Below are 15349 nucleotides of genomic sequence, written 5' to 3'. Positions count from 1 at the left end.
GAGAGGTCACTAAAAGATCTGAGAAAAGGCCCGATTGTCGGATGTCTAGAAAAGATGATCCTGTCGTGTGGGCCGCGTTGGAGTGAGAAAATGACCGTTTTAATTTTCAATCTAAATTATTTTATTGGATCTATTTACAATGTCAGCCAGTGGAGAAAAATAAAAGACAAAAAAATACAAATAAAAAAATCTGGCCAATTAATTTTACAAAAGCAGTATCTTTACTCTTGAAGCGCTGTTGTCAGAACAAGAACACACGATTCTTTAAAGTAAAAAAAAAAATCCTATGTACACTTTTTTTTTTTTTTGGGAATCACATCTTTTGGAGTGTCACGTAGTGCAGTTCCAGTACTCACATAGATTATTAGAATCGGAAAAAAAAAATCGAGTTTGTCATTAGCATTAGCGGCCGATGGCGTCCGACTACGCTTGTTCATTCTGCTCAATGTTGCCCACCAGGCTCTTGGTATCCACCAGAGTTCGGATGGGATTATTGAAGTACAACTTGTTGATGAAGGTGGACTCCCCCGAAGGGGCGGGAACAGGCATCTTTTTCCGGAAGAGCAGGAAAGCGACCAGTCCCGCCAGGGCCAGGACCACCAGCACCACGGCCACGCTAATGCCAGCGGAGCCATTGGACACCTCTTCCATGATATGAGCTATTTCACGAAATGTAGAATGTGAATCTTGAATCACGTTGAACGTTAGGGACGGCATGTTTTTCAATACTCACCAACAGATGGAGGCTTTTCTGTCAGTGTGATAACTGGAAAAAATTGGCTTGGTGTTAGTAAGCTGCCGCTCTTTTTTTATAAGAGCAAATACACAGTATTCTTGTGACAAAGACTCTACGTAACTTCTCCTAACAACCCGGGCTAAACTTTGCTCATCCACCAAAGACCGTAGAAGAGTCTAGATGTATTCCTTCAACATAATTCCTTGACACCAATTAATACACTCTTAATAGGCAGGACTTTGGTGCAATCTTGTGACTTCTACCAGTGTTAACCCCCCCCCCCCCAAAAAAAAACACAGTTCACGGAGAGAAAAGAAAAGACAAATATGTGAAATTGTGAATAGCGAACTGCAAATAGGCGTGGGTTAAGTGTATGTGAGGAAGAGAAGGGGCCCCCGGAGAAAGCCCTGGAGCACTCCTGTATTGATTGAGGATTACTGGGGGGTGAATTATTTAAGATGAAAGAACTAAGTGAAGTCACAACCGAGGGAAAAGTGACTCTACCTTTATTTGTTTTGCAGATGTATGAGCGATATCTGCTGCAGCTGGTGGTTTTCCATTTCCCGCTGTCGGAAAGGACGTCCACACACGACTCGGATCCCGGCATGCCCGCCTTCCAGTTGGTGTAGTCCACTGCGCTGTTGTCAATCCACAACCACCGACCTTTGACAATGAAGCTCTCAGACTTAGCCCCACCCAGAGTGGCCATGCGGACGAGGTGGACGAGCGCAATTCTTACTGTCGTGTGCTTTGTACAAGCCGATCCAGAAGCTCTTGGAGCTGTCCTGCAGGAGTTCCAGGTTTTGTTGGATAAAAAGACTCTCCTGGGGGTCCTCGATACTTGCCAGAGATGCCCCTGTGGAAAAGCCAAATAGGGTGCATGTTTTATATACCACGTCCCACTGAAACGGTGGCAAAAGTCATTCCGCCATACCCATTTTCAGACATTCCACGGAGGCGTGGGCCCAGTTGTCCACAAGCGAGCTCAAGAAGGCATAACAATGACTCCGGAAGGGGATCCAGTTTGCCTTATTGTTCGTTTCCGGACAACTTCCGGCCAGCTGAGGAGGCTCTGTGGGTGCCGAATCTACGAAAAAAAAGGAAGTCCTTGCAGAGACATTAAGATGGCGGCGAAGTCCGAGCAGAGATTTTTTTTCCCCGGACCTGGTGAGCTCTTGCAAAGCGAGTAGTAGGTGTTGCTGCACGCGGCCGTCTTCCAGGTTTTGTCGACGTCCATGTACACACAGCCATAGTTACTCTTAGGCTCGTCTTTGCCCCATTTGGTGTACGACAGGAGCCACTTGTCCACCCACTTGTAGCGACCTCCCGTCTGTTCGGGGGAAATCACAATTTCAAGCTCAAGAACTTTCTATTGAGACATTTTCGATATGTTGCTGTGCTGCTCCCGCGTCTCCTTTACCACATTGCTGTTGAGACCGATCCATACAGGCTCCTTGAACTTGGAAATCTGCAGCACGACGTAGGCTTGCGCCACGGGATTGAGTATGCTGGCCAGCTCGGAGTCATCCGCCTGGCACTGCCTGCGGGCCTCGTCCCAGCGCATCTTCTGCGTTAGAAGCTTGTACGAATCGTTGCCCAGCTTGTAGAAGGCCTTGGATGACACCGTGGTGGCCGCGGGCTCGATCTGGGTATCTTTCGAGACGAATCACGTTAGTCGGTTTGATTGCTGACCCCGATTGGAACTGTAATAGTTTAAACCATCAACACATGTTCAAACCATGGGAATAAATGGAGAAGGCGATGATGATTAATTATTTTTTTAACGAATATTATATTGAGAAAATAAAAAGTCACACATTTTTTAGATATATTTATTTTTATTTCTAAAAGCTTGTTTTTTTTTGTGTGAATCTCGTTTTTTTTAAAGGAATATTTTTGAAAGAGAAATTCTAGATTTCAGTGCAGCAAACTGTACATTTAAAACATTACAAAAATACATGAAAATAACCGTGATAGTCCATTTTTGCAGAACGTTTTTTATGAAGGGAAGAACTAAGGCCAGCAGCATAAATTAAATGAAACATTTAAATGATTACAAAAGGATTGTGACCTCTTGAATATTTACAGGAAATGATCCCCTTACCAAATATATTTTTCTAGTTTTTCAAAAAGGGCTGCAATATTATTTTTTTTTTATTTTAAATTATGATCATCATTCAAACGATATACAGAATACACATTTTCAAGGCATTTGGGGGGGGGGTAAATAAATCCAGCATAAGAAAAAGTTTAATACCAAATTATTTTTAGAAATACATGTAGTCCATTTGACTTGTTGTAGATTTACAGCCTTAGAATAAAAAAAATCACAAAATATATATTTTAAGAAAATAAAAAACGTAAAAAGAAGAAGCTTGATGCCAAAACGAACCCCCATTTTTTTTTCTCGAAGCTGCAATATTACATGCAGTACGGCTAAACCACCCAAACTGAATACTTTATATAAAAAACGACGAAGCTAATTCTTTGGTGGCATTACTAACCGAGGTTCCTTTTACAAATGAAGCCGCGCTTTTCGCCACAATCGTCCACCTTCCAAAGTCCCATTTTTTTCGGAACGCTGCCCACCATCATCACACAGTCGAAAGCCTGCTGGGAAAGAAAATGTACCACGGCGTCTTAAGATGGTAATTGAATGCTAACACGTCGTGAGAAGCGCCATTGGCATGCTAATGGTTAGCATTGCTAGTCACAGTATTGCAAATCTTAATGCGTATTTAATGGTGGAAATACACTTGTATCCTGTTAATATGAAGACATAAGACCTCATTCATGAAGGAGTAGCGTCCCTCCGGCGTGGATGTAGGATGTCCTTTGGCCCAGTTAGTGTACAGCACGCCTCGACCGTCCGTCCACACGAAGTGCATTTCCCAGTTGATGTCGTTCATGCCGAGCCACAGGTCCTCCTCGTACGTCAACATCTGAGTGGTCAGGAAAGCTGAACGAAGAAAATTTGGGGATTTATGATTAAACACAATTTTTGGGAGTGTAGATGCATTTTTTTTGGACAGTTGTCTCATTTCAACCTGTGCTTGGTATACATTAAACACGCATTAAACACTTGACACCAATTACTGTACGACAGTAATCCCTCGCTATAACACGGTTTATCTTTCACAGCTTCGCTATTTCGTGGATTTTTTTTTAACAGCGCATTGCGTTCTGCATTCTGAAAAAGGTTTAATCTTTGGTTTCCTTCAATACAGTATTGTATTTTACATGTAATCATTGTTTTTAAAATAATAAATACATAAAGACAACTACTTCGTGGATTGCGTTGATCACGGGTTCTTTTTGGAACGTAACCCCTCGCGATAAACGAAGGAGTACTGTACTTTCGGCGGCCTGGTGGGCCAGTGGTTAGCTCGTCGACCTCACAATGCAGAGGTACCGGGTTCGACTCCAGCTCCGGCCTTCCTGTGTGGAGTTTGCATGTTCTCCCCCATCCGTGCCTGCGTGGGTTTCCTCCCACATCCCACAAAAACTTGCATGCTGAGTGAACACTCCAAATGGTCCCTAGGTGTGACTGTGAGTGCGTATGGTTGTTCGTTTCTGTGTGCCCTGTGATTGGCTGGTAACCGGTTCAGGGTGTCCCCCGCCTACTGCCCGAAGGCAGCTGGGATAGGCTCCAGCACGCCCCGCAACCTTTGTGAGGATAAGCGGATCGGAAAATGGATGGACTGTACTTTCCTATTAAGACAAGGCTTTGGTGGCATCCTGTGACACTTTATCAGTAGAACGTTTCACAAATTCTCAGTCGATCACATTTTACCTCTCATCTGAGCTTGCTACACTCGCTTACCTAAGGCTTAGCAGTCCAATGCGATCGATTCGAAGACCCGGCGTACCTTGCTCCTGCTCGCTGACGATAGACACCAGATTCCCTCCCTGGTTTTTGCAGTAATCCCTGGCATTCAGCCACGTTTTTTTGTCGGCGCCCACAAACTTGAAGCACTGTGCAAACCAGATAAGAAGTCAAGATAACCAAAGAAATTAATCACCAGTGAGAGATTTTCTCATTTGAGAGGAAGGACTTCAAAGAGGCGCCTGTTTGTCCAGAATGCTCCAACTGCGAGGTGCTTTGATCCAACATAAGGTGGCTGATGTTGGCTCCAAAAAAAAAAAAAGTATCGCCAAAATGTAGTCAAATATAAATGATGTGTTTGAGGTCGAGGGACGAACTGTCAGTTGTTAGAAGATGGCAGTTGTTTGTGTGCATTCAAACTCTGCCCGTGGCGAATGATTCCTGGAATCCTCTTGCTGCTTCGGTGGGGACTTTAATCTGCACCTCGAGCATGCTAAACGCTTTCAAAAGGTTCATATAAATTGATCAATAATAGTCAAAATATGCCATCCTTAATTTCCTTTTGAAAATAATTTTTTACCGATATGAGTATTTCAGTTATTTGGAACCGTTAACCTTGAAACAGTAATAATTGTTTCGAAAAAGAAAAATATACCGGTATGTATTTTTTGAAACTAGGACTTTTCTATTTCAGCATAAGAGACGTAGAAAACCAATGTGGCGTGGAAAAAAAATACATTTTCAATTTAGTGAAGAAATGATATCAAAATTGCCTGTTAATTGTTTTGAATGAATGCACTTTATTCCAGCTACCGTTGTGGTTCTAGAAATAAAGTTGACCTTTCTCGGAATTCCTCCTCCTCCCGCTTACCTTGCCTTGGAATGCCAGCCACTCCGGCGCGCAGCCTCCCTTGGGCTCGGCGGTGGGCATCACGGTGGCGTTGACAAACACGCTGCTTCTTTTGCATATGGATGGCAGCTCCATGCCACAGTTGATGTCGTTCCAGAAGCCTTCGGTAGACACGCGCACACCAAAAGAGTTTGGCATAAAACTTAGGTTTTCTATTTTATCCTCTTTATTCCTTCTTGTTTTTTGGGGTTAAAATAACCATTGCAGACTAAAATGAGTTTCAAACCTTTTTAAATCCTACTTTAGGTGCGGGTGCGAACTGAAATGTCGTGAGGCACTTTTCCGAGCGAACAGTGCGCTGAACTTACCCATGTTCTTGTATATGGTCACGCAGTTTTCATCATTGTTGGCAAAGTTGGGCTCGTTTTGTTCCCAAGCCGTGTAGGTCACCGGGGTTTCATCCAACCAGCTGGAAGAACAATGAGGAAAATGTCCCGAAATTATACCTTTTTGGGGTAACCCCCCCAAAAAAATTATAAATAAATAAGCATGGTTTTTCTCATAATATTGATTTTTCTCAAAAATGTAAACTAAAAAAAATGTCTCCAATTTTCTTACCTTGAAAAAAAAAAAGTTATCTTCTAGATTTGTCTTCAAAATATAACTTTTTATCACCCCAATTTTCCATCGTTTTGATGGAAAAATACGTTTGGAATTACCTAAAGGACTGGTCTAGATTGACAGTGAGGCCTATGTAGTATTGATCATGAGGGCCCTTCACGATCTGTTTCCAGAGGAACATTCTCTCGCTCTCCCCCGTGATGACGGCCAGATCGGCGAAGTTCTTTTTGCAGAAGGCCCGCGCGGCCTCCATGGGCTGCTCGTCCGTGTTGATGAAGTAATGCGAGTCGTTGTAGAGCAGCCAGCCGTCCTCGGTGGTGTTGAACGCTGCTCAACGGGGGAGAATCCGCAGGGGCACATTATTTATTTATTTTAACGGCTTTGGAAAGTCACAAAAACTGCAGTTGTTGGTTTACACTCAAACTCTTCTTATAGTTGGCATGATCATTTTCTGCATCTTTAAAAAAAAAATCATCTGAAAAGCTGCATCTTAACACTGGCAAGATGATGACTTTTTTTTCTCAATTTATGTCAGATTTTGGGTGAAAAGATGCCAACTTTATGATAAGTATTTTCCTCTCAAATATCCATTTTTGTCTTACTTGGCATGCTGATGACAGGCTCGGGTTTGGGAGTCACTCCTGCAGATATAACAGCGCATTAAAAAGGGCAACCTTTCGCTATTTTTGGAGATGACGGCTGGTGCTACAAGAATTCTATTTGTGTGTGTGTGTGTTACCTTTGCCTATCTGGCAGAGCCAGTCGTTGTAGAACTCGCAGTGTCGGTCATTCCAGTGTCGTCCGTAGTAGGTTTGGACTTCTGTACAGTGCTCGGCGTCATTGTAGTTGTTGGGCTCCCCGAAGCCCCAGTTCTCAAAGGCGTACTACAGCACATGGTTTTGTTAATAATAAGCGGTAGTATGAATAATAGTAATGATCATTTATGACATAAGACACAAGAGAAAAAAAGTATTAGGGCCATGGTAAAAAGAGATTCCGAAACTCAAGCTGTGTTCTTGGAGAATAAAGAGATGTATTCAAGAAAAATGTCCACTTTTTTGTTGGGGTTTTTTTTCTTAAAAATGTAAAAAATTATTCTCAAAATTATGCGTTTGTCAAAATTATATGATTACGATGCGCATTCCACCCCCTGAAAATGTGTGATTTTATTCGTAACCATTCCAACTTTTTTCATCAAACAGATATGACTTTTGAGATAAATGTCATCATGAGAATTTTATTCTCATGATGACATTTTTCAGGAAATGACTTATGACTTTTTTCCCCTCAAAATTACTCCTTTTTTTAACCAAAACTGTCAAAAAAAACTCTTTTTTTTTCGCAAACAGTTTATCCAGCTTTCACATTTTTATTTTAGTTTGACGACTTTTTACCCCAAAATATATAACTTTTTTTTGAACCACAAAAACCCTAATATGACAAAACTACAAAAAAGAATTTCTCCGAATGTATACCTTTTTTTTTTTGGAAGATGTATGACATTTTTCTTGAATGTGTCCAACTGCACGCCAAAAATGAAGCACTTTTATTCATGGGGACATTACCGCTTATTCAACTGTGAACCCGAAAGATGTTATTTTTTAAAGATATGTATGTGTGTGTGTGTATATATATATATATATATATATGTATAGTGACTTTTTTGGGTTGGGCAGCGTGTCCTGAACAGTACCTGGTACAAAAAGTAGCATTACAAAAAAAATAAAAATAACCCAAAAAGGCCGGCGGTACCCACGGGTGATCCGTCACTCCAGACAAAACCTTCATTGGGGCCAAGTAGGCTCAATCCAATCCAGGCTGCGTCTGACGAATGAAACCTTAACAGAAGTACAACTCCTTAACACACACAAGAAGTTGGCCATGTGTGCGCGTGCGTGTGCTCTGTGTGTGTGTGTACGTACTGCGCATTGTTGAGGTCCTGAGCTCCATGAATGCTCATCAGGTCCCCGCCGATGTGCATGCAGAACTTCTTTGCTTCATGCCAAGTCTTCTTCAGGTCCTTCGTCTTTTTGTACAACTGTCAACCAGGGTTAAGATCGTTTGGGATTTTTCATGATATTAAGTTTTTGATTTCCTTTTGACTTTTGTTCTTTTGGAATTCAGTTAAAAATTAGTTTAGAGAACAGGTTTGTTAGTTTTTAGTCGTCGGCTTTTTCTCTTGCGAGATGAGCTTGTACTTGATTGAAAAAAAAAAAAAATGCGAGTTGATGTCGTACACGCTCTCACCTTGTAGCAGACGTTCCTGTCGGCCACGGGCGTCCAGCCGGATGCGCAGCTGAGGGCGGGCGTGGTGGGCGGCACGGTGGTCGCTTGAGCGCCCACGGCAGTTTTCTTGCAGATGTACTTCTCCTTGCTGCCACAGCTGATCACGTCCCACAGGCCGGCCGACGTGCCCGTTGCCAGGGCAACGCAGCCCACTTGGCGATCTGGCGGTGCGGAACACACATGCACCAGTTAAATACATATTTTCTGCACTATAAAGCACACCTAAAAGCATTCAATTTTCTCAAAAGCCAATTGTGCCTCATAATCCAATGCACCTTATATATGAATCTATATTCTGATATCTTGGACGTAGTATTTAAAATGTTCTATAAAGCATTTTGTTACAGCTGCAGCGGTTGTGACAGCTCTGTATAAATAAAGCCGTATTGTATTGTATTCCCTTGAGCGTGGCTCCATCTAGTGGATGTATAACGCAACCGCAGCCACTATTGTGGCTTCTATTCAATGCGCCTTATAATGTGGAGCACCCTATCTATGAAAACAGTTTTAATTCATTGAAGGTGCGGATTATATTGAGAAGGGCTTTATCGTGCGGAAAATACAGAATATGTATGTAGTTCAGGTTGATTGACAAAAAAAATATCAAAGTCCAATCGGAGTCCTGTACCTGGCATGCCCACGTTGAAATGAGTGAAGGAGACTTTCCTCTGGCTGGTCCAAATGAACGTGTGCGTGTCTTCTTTTTTGAAGAGTCCCATCCAGAAGTACTTCTCCGGCCTCAGGCCCACCAGACTAGTCAGGAAGGCATTTTCGTACCTTTGGGACAAAGAAGTAAAGTCAGCAAAGGACGATGTGAGGGAGAGGTGCACATTCATACCTGTTGGTCACATCTAGGAGGTGTCCTCCATCCTGCGAGCACGCCTGTTTGGCCTCGTCAAAGGTTTTCTTTTCAGCGCCAATGGTGTAACAATATGAGCCGTACCTGAGCGAGCCCTAGAAATCAACAACAATGTCGTGACTCGTGTTGCAAAAAAAAAAAAAAAAAACAGAGAGGCGATTTTGGCCGGCTCCCTCACGAGTTTGCATCCCGGGTTGCCTTCGAGGTGGGTTCCTTCGGCCGCTCTGGAAGAGGCTTTCTTCTTACAAATGTACCCGTATGGCTTCTCACACATTTTATCGGCCCACTTGCCGCCCTGAAAAGAGAAGCGACCATCTGAATTGTTTTGGCCACGGTAAGCGAGTGCTCCCGTTTGCATGCTTGCTCCCACACTCCCAAAACGAGCCAGTTCGGTTGATCCACAACAAAGGCCCACCTCTCCCTGGATGAGCACGCAATCCTCCTTCAGGTTCCCGGCGTGGGTGGGCTCGTCCATCATCCACTGGGTGAAGGTGACCTGCGAGCGGTCGGACCACTCGAACAACATTTGGGTCCTCTGGTCATTCAAGCCGATCCACAGGACATCCGTCGCCACTGAAAATCATGACGTTGCTGTTTTCGAAGATTTTTGGGATTTATTTAAGATGACGTCGCTTCAACGTGTCTTACGGTATCCGGACTGGGCGATGATGAAGCTCTGCTCTTCGATGTTGTGAATGCTGGCCAGATCGGCGTCATCCCTGCGACAGGCGGTCAAAGCGTCCTTCCACATTTTTTTGCTCCTCTCGATGAAGTAACAGTTGCCGCCGTAAGCGACCCAGTGGTTGGGGCAGAAGCTGGGCTGCTTAACTGCATCCAAAGGATTCGATTTTTTAAACAGTTCTGCCGTTAATTTGGCAAACAGTCCAGTTTCGGCACAAATGAAATGACTGCTTCCAAGTAAAACGGTGTAGTACTTGTTTAATCTGTTCAAGCATTGGTTGACTAGAGTTTTTGTGGGTCAAATTTCATGCGGCTTGGGGAGGACTGAATTTGCCCTAAAGTCCAGGCAGGTGCTTCCAAGGCTTGGGAACCCCAAAAATGTTTCCTTTGAACCAAAACGGCACACTTCCCATGTCTTTTTTTTTTTTTGGTCTGGTCTACTCCTGATAGATATGTCAACCAAATTGGTTGCTGCTCAGTATAAATTTGGAGGGATGATTTTTGGAGAAAGCCCATAGGGGTGCTGCCAAAGCCTGAAAAATCTCCCCAAAAAAAATTTCCAACCAAAATGGCGGACTTCCTGCGTGTTTTCAGACGGGGATTCTACGCATTAGCAGGATGATATTGTCTTAATGTCTTACTGGGCGGTGGAGGAAGACTGGTTGAGTTCCCTTTGCGGCAAATGTATCCCAGCTTCTTGGTGCAGGTACTGGTCTCCCATTTGGAGGCCTTGCCGGCATTCAAGGTGGCGCAGTTCATTCCGGGATCTGATGAGGGGTGACCTGTTGAGAAACGCCGACCGGAAGACTGCTTACAGATTTGTCCAATTATTCAGGATAAATGTTAACGTTGAGATGACACAACAACTTTTACATGCAACATAATTGGAGGGTTAACATTTCATGTGGGTCAAGCTCCCTGTTATGTGGCCTAAATTTGACGGAAAACATATCACGCTATGTAAAAGAGGGGCTTCAGCTTTCAAATGGGTCAATTTGACCCGCAACATAAAGATGTCCTCTACTTCCAGAATGAAAATTATAACATGTTATTGACTGACCCGGTGCCCAGTTTAAATATCGAAAGGGGTTCCCGTTGCTCCACTGCCATCCGCCCTCAAAGTCCAAACTGTTGAGTCCGATCCACAAGGCGGTTCCCAACGTGCTGGTCAGTCCTATGCGGAGTCAACAAGCTTGTCAGTGTGCGTCCCGGCTCACGTGGGGAGTTTGTCGTCCGTTTGGGTGGCACCTGAAATGTAGGACTGCTCGTGGAGTTCCACAATGCTGAGGAGATCCGCGCCCTGTTGCTGGCAGCTCTTGCGGGCCTGGTGCCAATTCAGCACGGCCTGGGCGTTGCGCTGGTACTGGACTCCCGTCACCGGGTCCGTGTCCCAGCCAGACAATGCTGCGGTTCAAATCGAAACCACAAAAATAAATAAATACATAATTAAAAAAAATTACATTAAAATTGAGAATGTTAGGGACAGATGTTTTCACTTTTTTTTTTTTTTGGTTTTCACATTTTCATACTTTTATGAAAGGTTAAGAAGGTAAAAATGTGGAAACCACAATGGAGAAAAAACAAAAAAATAGTCCCCATAAACTCAACTATTCAACATTGACTAGAAGTTGCCCATTAAAAAAAATGTACGACATGTTGATCAACAAGTTTTATGGTGTTAATATTGAAATAAGCTATTTTTCCTCCAAGTGGGGGGGGGGGGGTACAGTCTGTTGGACTTTCCGGTTTAGCTTCAAATTCTTACTTTAAAGCCTTTCAGGGACAGCGGTTGGTGACTAGAGTGGACAGCTAGTCAAATGTTGTTTTCTCTTATATTAAATAAACTTAATGTCACAGTTGAGAAAAACACTTGAGAAAAAAAATTCAGATGTAGGTTATCATTATTTGTGCATGAAAGGGTTAAATTAATTCTCCACTGATTGTTTTTTTTCGCCCCTCAGCAACAGCAATGACATTGGCGGATGGTCAATAGAGGGCGCTAGAGTGCCACCCCACCCAATCGCCACCTTCCTTGACTGAGAATACACCCAAAAAGTTATTTTAAAATGAAATAATAAAATAAAACGTCCGCACTGTTGTAGGTTATTTTGCTGACATTGTTTGCGTGCTTGTAATTGTGCGAGATGCCACACTGGGCGGTGATTTGCCCGGGTCAATTTGACCTAACGTGTGTGTAATCATCCAGACACCAGTGGGGGAAAAACTGGTCAACTTAACTACTCCAAAAGTTGTTGGCACTCATTAACAAGCAGATGTTTTACTCGTGAATTATTTCACTTGTTTTTAACGGGACAATGGGTCAGTTTGACCCGCAACATAATCGGATGGTAAAAATGCACACAAGCCGATTTGCAGTTATTTTGCAGACGTTGCTGAGGGGATGAGAGGATTGTGGGAAGAGGAAAACAAAGACTGTTGACAAGTCAGGACAGGGCTGTCGTTCTGTCAAGGGGGTCATAAACCTCAATTGTTTGCACTGACCTCTTTCTAGGGCAGAAAACAGCACAAAAACAGTCATGTTTGAATACCAGGAATTCTTGTCGTACTGTATTATCTATTTTTTTTTTTTTTTTTTTTTGCGCTCTTACTTCTGGTGGGACAGAAGCCCCACTTCTTCTCGCTGTTGTAGTTGGCCTTGGTGGCGCACCACAGCTGCCCGTCGGCCCGGCCCGCCTTGGTGCACTCCGAGTACCACTGCTCACCGAATTTGAACGGGAACAGACACGGGGCGCCGAAGGAGTTGCCCCCGATGGTGAAAATCTCTGTTGGGGCAACAGATAGAGCAGTGCTTCATATTAAACTACAATACGGCAATAACATTTGACATTCTTTTCAGAGGATAAAGAATAGATGACCGTCTGCCAGCATGTGTTTCTGCAACAATTGTGTTTGATTCAGATCTGAAAGTGTTTTGCTTTGTCTTTCAGAATAAGAGCACAAAACAGGAAGTCATATGTTAACAATGTACATACACCGGTTTCGGGCATATGCACACAATTTTGGCCCATAAAGGGCATCCATCAGCAGCATTATTGCAAAAACAAAAACTAAAAAACAAACCAAAAAAACCCAGAGTTCTGTTAACACAAACAATAACAATTATGAAAAGTGCAGAAGGGAAGTTGTAGTGAATATAAAAACACACCTCTACTAAGATATCAGGATTTTGTGATTTGCAAAAAATGAGAGATCAAGATAAAAAATATTTTTGGGGACTTTTAGACATCGACAGCAAATGCCAACATCATCTTTTTTGGCCTCCCCCGTTGACAAAATATTGCAAAGTGCCTGGTGCTTGAGCACCACTTTGGGGTCTTATCCATCAATCCATGTTGTGAAAAGGGAAATGTGCCATTTTGATTTTGTTTCCAGGTCAGGGAGGCAAATCCAAACATTTCGAGGGTTTTGCCCGCTCTAAATTGTCTACTCTGTTTGTCTGTAGGTGTCCTGCGATTGACGACATCCGAGTTGGACTCCAGCGCACCCGCCCACCTACCTTGATAACCCTTAGCGCACAGATCCAGATGCGTCCCGTAGATCTTCCATCGGCTCCACAATCCCGAGCCCTTGTAGATCATCACGTTCTTCTCATTGCGGTTCCCCCAGTTGAAGTGCAGGTCACGGTCCCGCAGTCCGAACAGGGTCTCGTTTTTGCACTGCCAGTGCTGTAGCTCACTGGCCTCGTCGCACTCGAACAGCAAGACCTTGACCCAGTCTTTGAGCTCCACGGCGCCCAGGCACAGGTTGAGCGACAGGCTGAGCAGGCGGTCTGCCGAGGCCCAGCGGAACTGTTGGTCCTTGGCGTGAGGTTCGCAACTGGACAGCGTGACGGAGGAGGCGTGGAGGACCTTCACGCACTTGTTGTGATCCTGGTTGAAGATCAGGAAGGAGCCGCTGTCTATAGCACAAAACGCAAAGTCACGGCTTTTCCGCGTGCGAAGCTCAAACGCGGTGCAAAGAAAGCCGTTTGAGCATTTATTGCACGTGTCAAAGTCAAGGCCCGGGGGCCAGATCTGGCCCGCCACTTCATTTTACGTGGCCCGTGAAAGCAAATCATCGGTGTCAACTTCCATGATCCTTGCTTAAATCTGTATTGAAATCTCAAATTGTCATGCGTAATAAATACCGGTGACATTTTGCAATCATTTTGTTCCCACATTTATACTCACTTGAGTAATAATTGAACAAATACAGAACTGATTTCAACACTTGTGAGCCATCATTTTTTTCTGTACAAGTAATACAATGTAACGATGAAACATTTATTCGCTTTCACCGTCTTAACGGCCCACCGTGGGAAGATGTAACTCCAAAGTGGCCCGCGACAAAAATGAGTTTGACACCCCTGATTTATAGGATCCCATATCCTAATAGTGCAGTGAATTGTCTTTGTACTAGAATGCGCTTTGGACTCACTTGTGAAACAATTCAGCATACTCGTAGAGTGACTGATTGTTTTGTTTTTTCCACTACTGCCTTCAAATTCGATGTGACATTTCTATGCAGTAGTACAAAGACTGTCTTACTCGCGTCGTTTTCTTTCTGCCCATGGGTAAACAGACTCTCAAGCCACAGATGCAACTAAAACTTCAAGAAATTCAATACTTGAGTAGCCTCAAGTATTTGGACTCAGTGACTTCCCACCACAGCGAAAGGCCAAGACACAAACTCACAGTTTTGCACGCAAAAAGTTGAAGAGCGGCAAACAACACGTACCGACATTGGCCGCCACGGCACTCAGGAGGCAGAGCAGCGGCGCGGCAAGGAGAGGCCACATGATGATGGTTGTCGGCAGGGCGTCCGGTGGCAAAGTGGCGAGCTGAGTGGCAGCCGCCGCCACGACTCCTCTTCCTTGGACATCCTGTCACATGGCGCTCAGAGAGAGAGAGGCTGAGAGGGCGGCAGGAAGGCAGCGGGGAAGCACTACGAGAGGTGAGAAAAACTGACACTCGGATATTATTAAGGCCCAATCGTCGCATTTGATCGTGAAACTCCTGTTAAGACACCTTGGTGCTCAATTATAATAATCATGGGTCAATTTGACCCGGTACATATTTAATAGTCCAGGAAAGTCAGCTACAAAATGAATCTCAATCTCAACTCAACTTGCAAATATGCTGCTTTGTTTCTCCGGTCCATAAAACAGTTTATGGGTCAGTGTGACCCGCTGTACTCCCATTTGAGGGGAATATTGGGAAATACCCAGAGATGAAATGCACACATAATATTCTGCGTGTCAATTTGACCCAGAAACCACAAATCTGAACCCTTATTAACCCAACTTGCATATACTGGATGAGAAATGAACCATTAGAAGATGTATTGGATATATTGTTAACTGGAGATTGGGTCAGTTTGACCTGCAACACAATAAAGTCCAAAATACTCACGTCAACGTGTCGCTTATTTTCAGCCATACAAGCACTCTATTGCGATATTTACTTTTTACCTTTTCATTTGAATTCTGTA

At 43.7% G+C, this 15349-nt stretch overlaps 1 protein-coding gene across 2 annotated transcripts; it reads right to left on the bottom strand.

Annotated features, from left to right (window-relative positions):
- Window positions 1-221: 221 nt before the first annotated feature.
- On the bottom strand, window positions 222-14708 carry mrc1a (mannose receptor, C type 1a). 2 transcript variants are annotated; one of them, XM_086101427.1, is made up of 29 exons: window positions 14597-14708; window positions 13377-13778; window positions 12469-12642; window positions 11108-11263; window positions 10920-11033; window positions 10501-10641; window positions 9827-10006; window positions 9594-9751; window positions 9357-9473; window positions 9158-9273; window positions 8948-9096; window positions 8281-8480; window positions 7956-8071; window positions 7790-7871; window positions 6773-6917; window positions 6636-6674; window positions 6132-6360; window positions 5781-5881; window positions 5434-5573; window positions 4606-4711; window positions 3523-3695; window positions 3241-3349; window positions 2157-2389; window positions 1901-2066; window positions 1671-1823; window positions 1476-1592; window positions 1241-1399; window positions 734-766; window positions 222-659 (listed from the first exon to the last, which is right to left on the bottom strand). In XM_086101427.1, the coding sequence occupies exons 1-29, from the start codon at window positions 14655-14657 to the stop codon at window positions 424-426; spliced, it is 4305 nt and encodes a 1434-aa protein (XP_085957553.1). In that variant the 5' UTR covers window positions 14658-14708; the 3' UTR covers window positions 222-423. The 2 variants fall into 2 exon arrangements, with proteins under 2 accessions (XP_085957553.1, XP_085957554.1); XM_086101428.1 differs by having other exon boundaries at window positions 223-659; window positions 3241-3346; window positions 14597-14707.
- Between the last annotated feature and the right edge of the window lie 641 nt (window positions 14709-15349).

Source organism: Hippocampus guttulatus, chromosome 21 (genome assembly GCF_054856545.1).
Source record: "Hippocampus guttulatus isolate MCC_2025c chromosome 21, RoL_Hgut_1.0, whole genome shotgun sequence".
Lineage (NCBI taxonomy): Eukaryota > Metazoa > Chordata > Actinopteri > Syngnathiformes > Syngnathidae > Hippocampus > Hippocampus guttulatus.
The sequence above is the reverse complement of the archived record's forward strand: the minus strand, read 5'-3'. Positions and strand labels throughout refer to the sequence as shown.

Bases quoted from the DNA above. Each gene is read 5' to 3' on its own strand.
- mrc1a (XM_086101427.1), bottom strand. From the start codon at position 14,657: ATGTGGCCTCTCCTTGCCGCGCCGCTGCTCTGCCTCCTGAGTGCCGTG. The intron at 11,264-12,468 runs GTAAGAGCGCAA...TTTGAACCGCAG, and splicing joins GGGCTTCTGTCCCACCAGAA to CATTGTCTGGCTGGGACACG. The intron at 2,067-2,156 runs GTAAAGGAGACG...TCCCCCGAACAG, and splicing joins TCGGTCTCAACAGCAATGTG to ACGGGAGGTCGCTACAAGTG.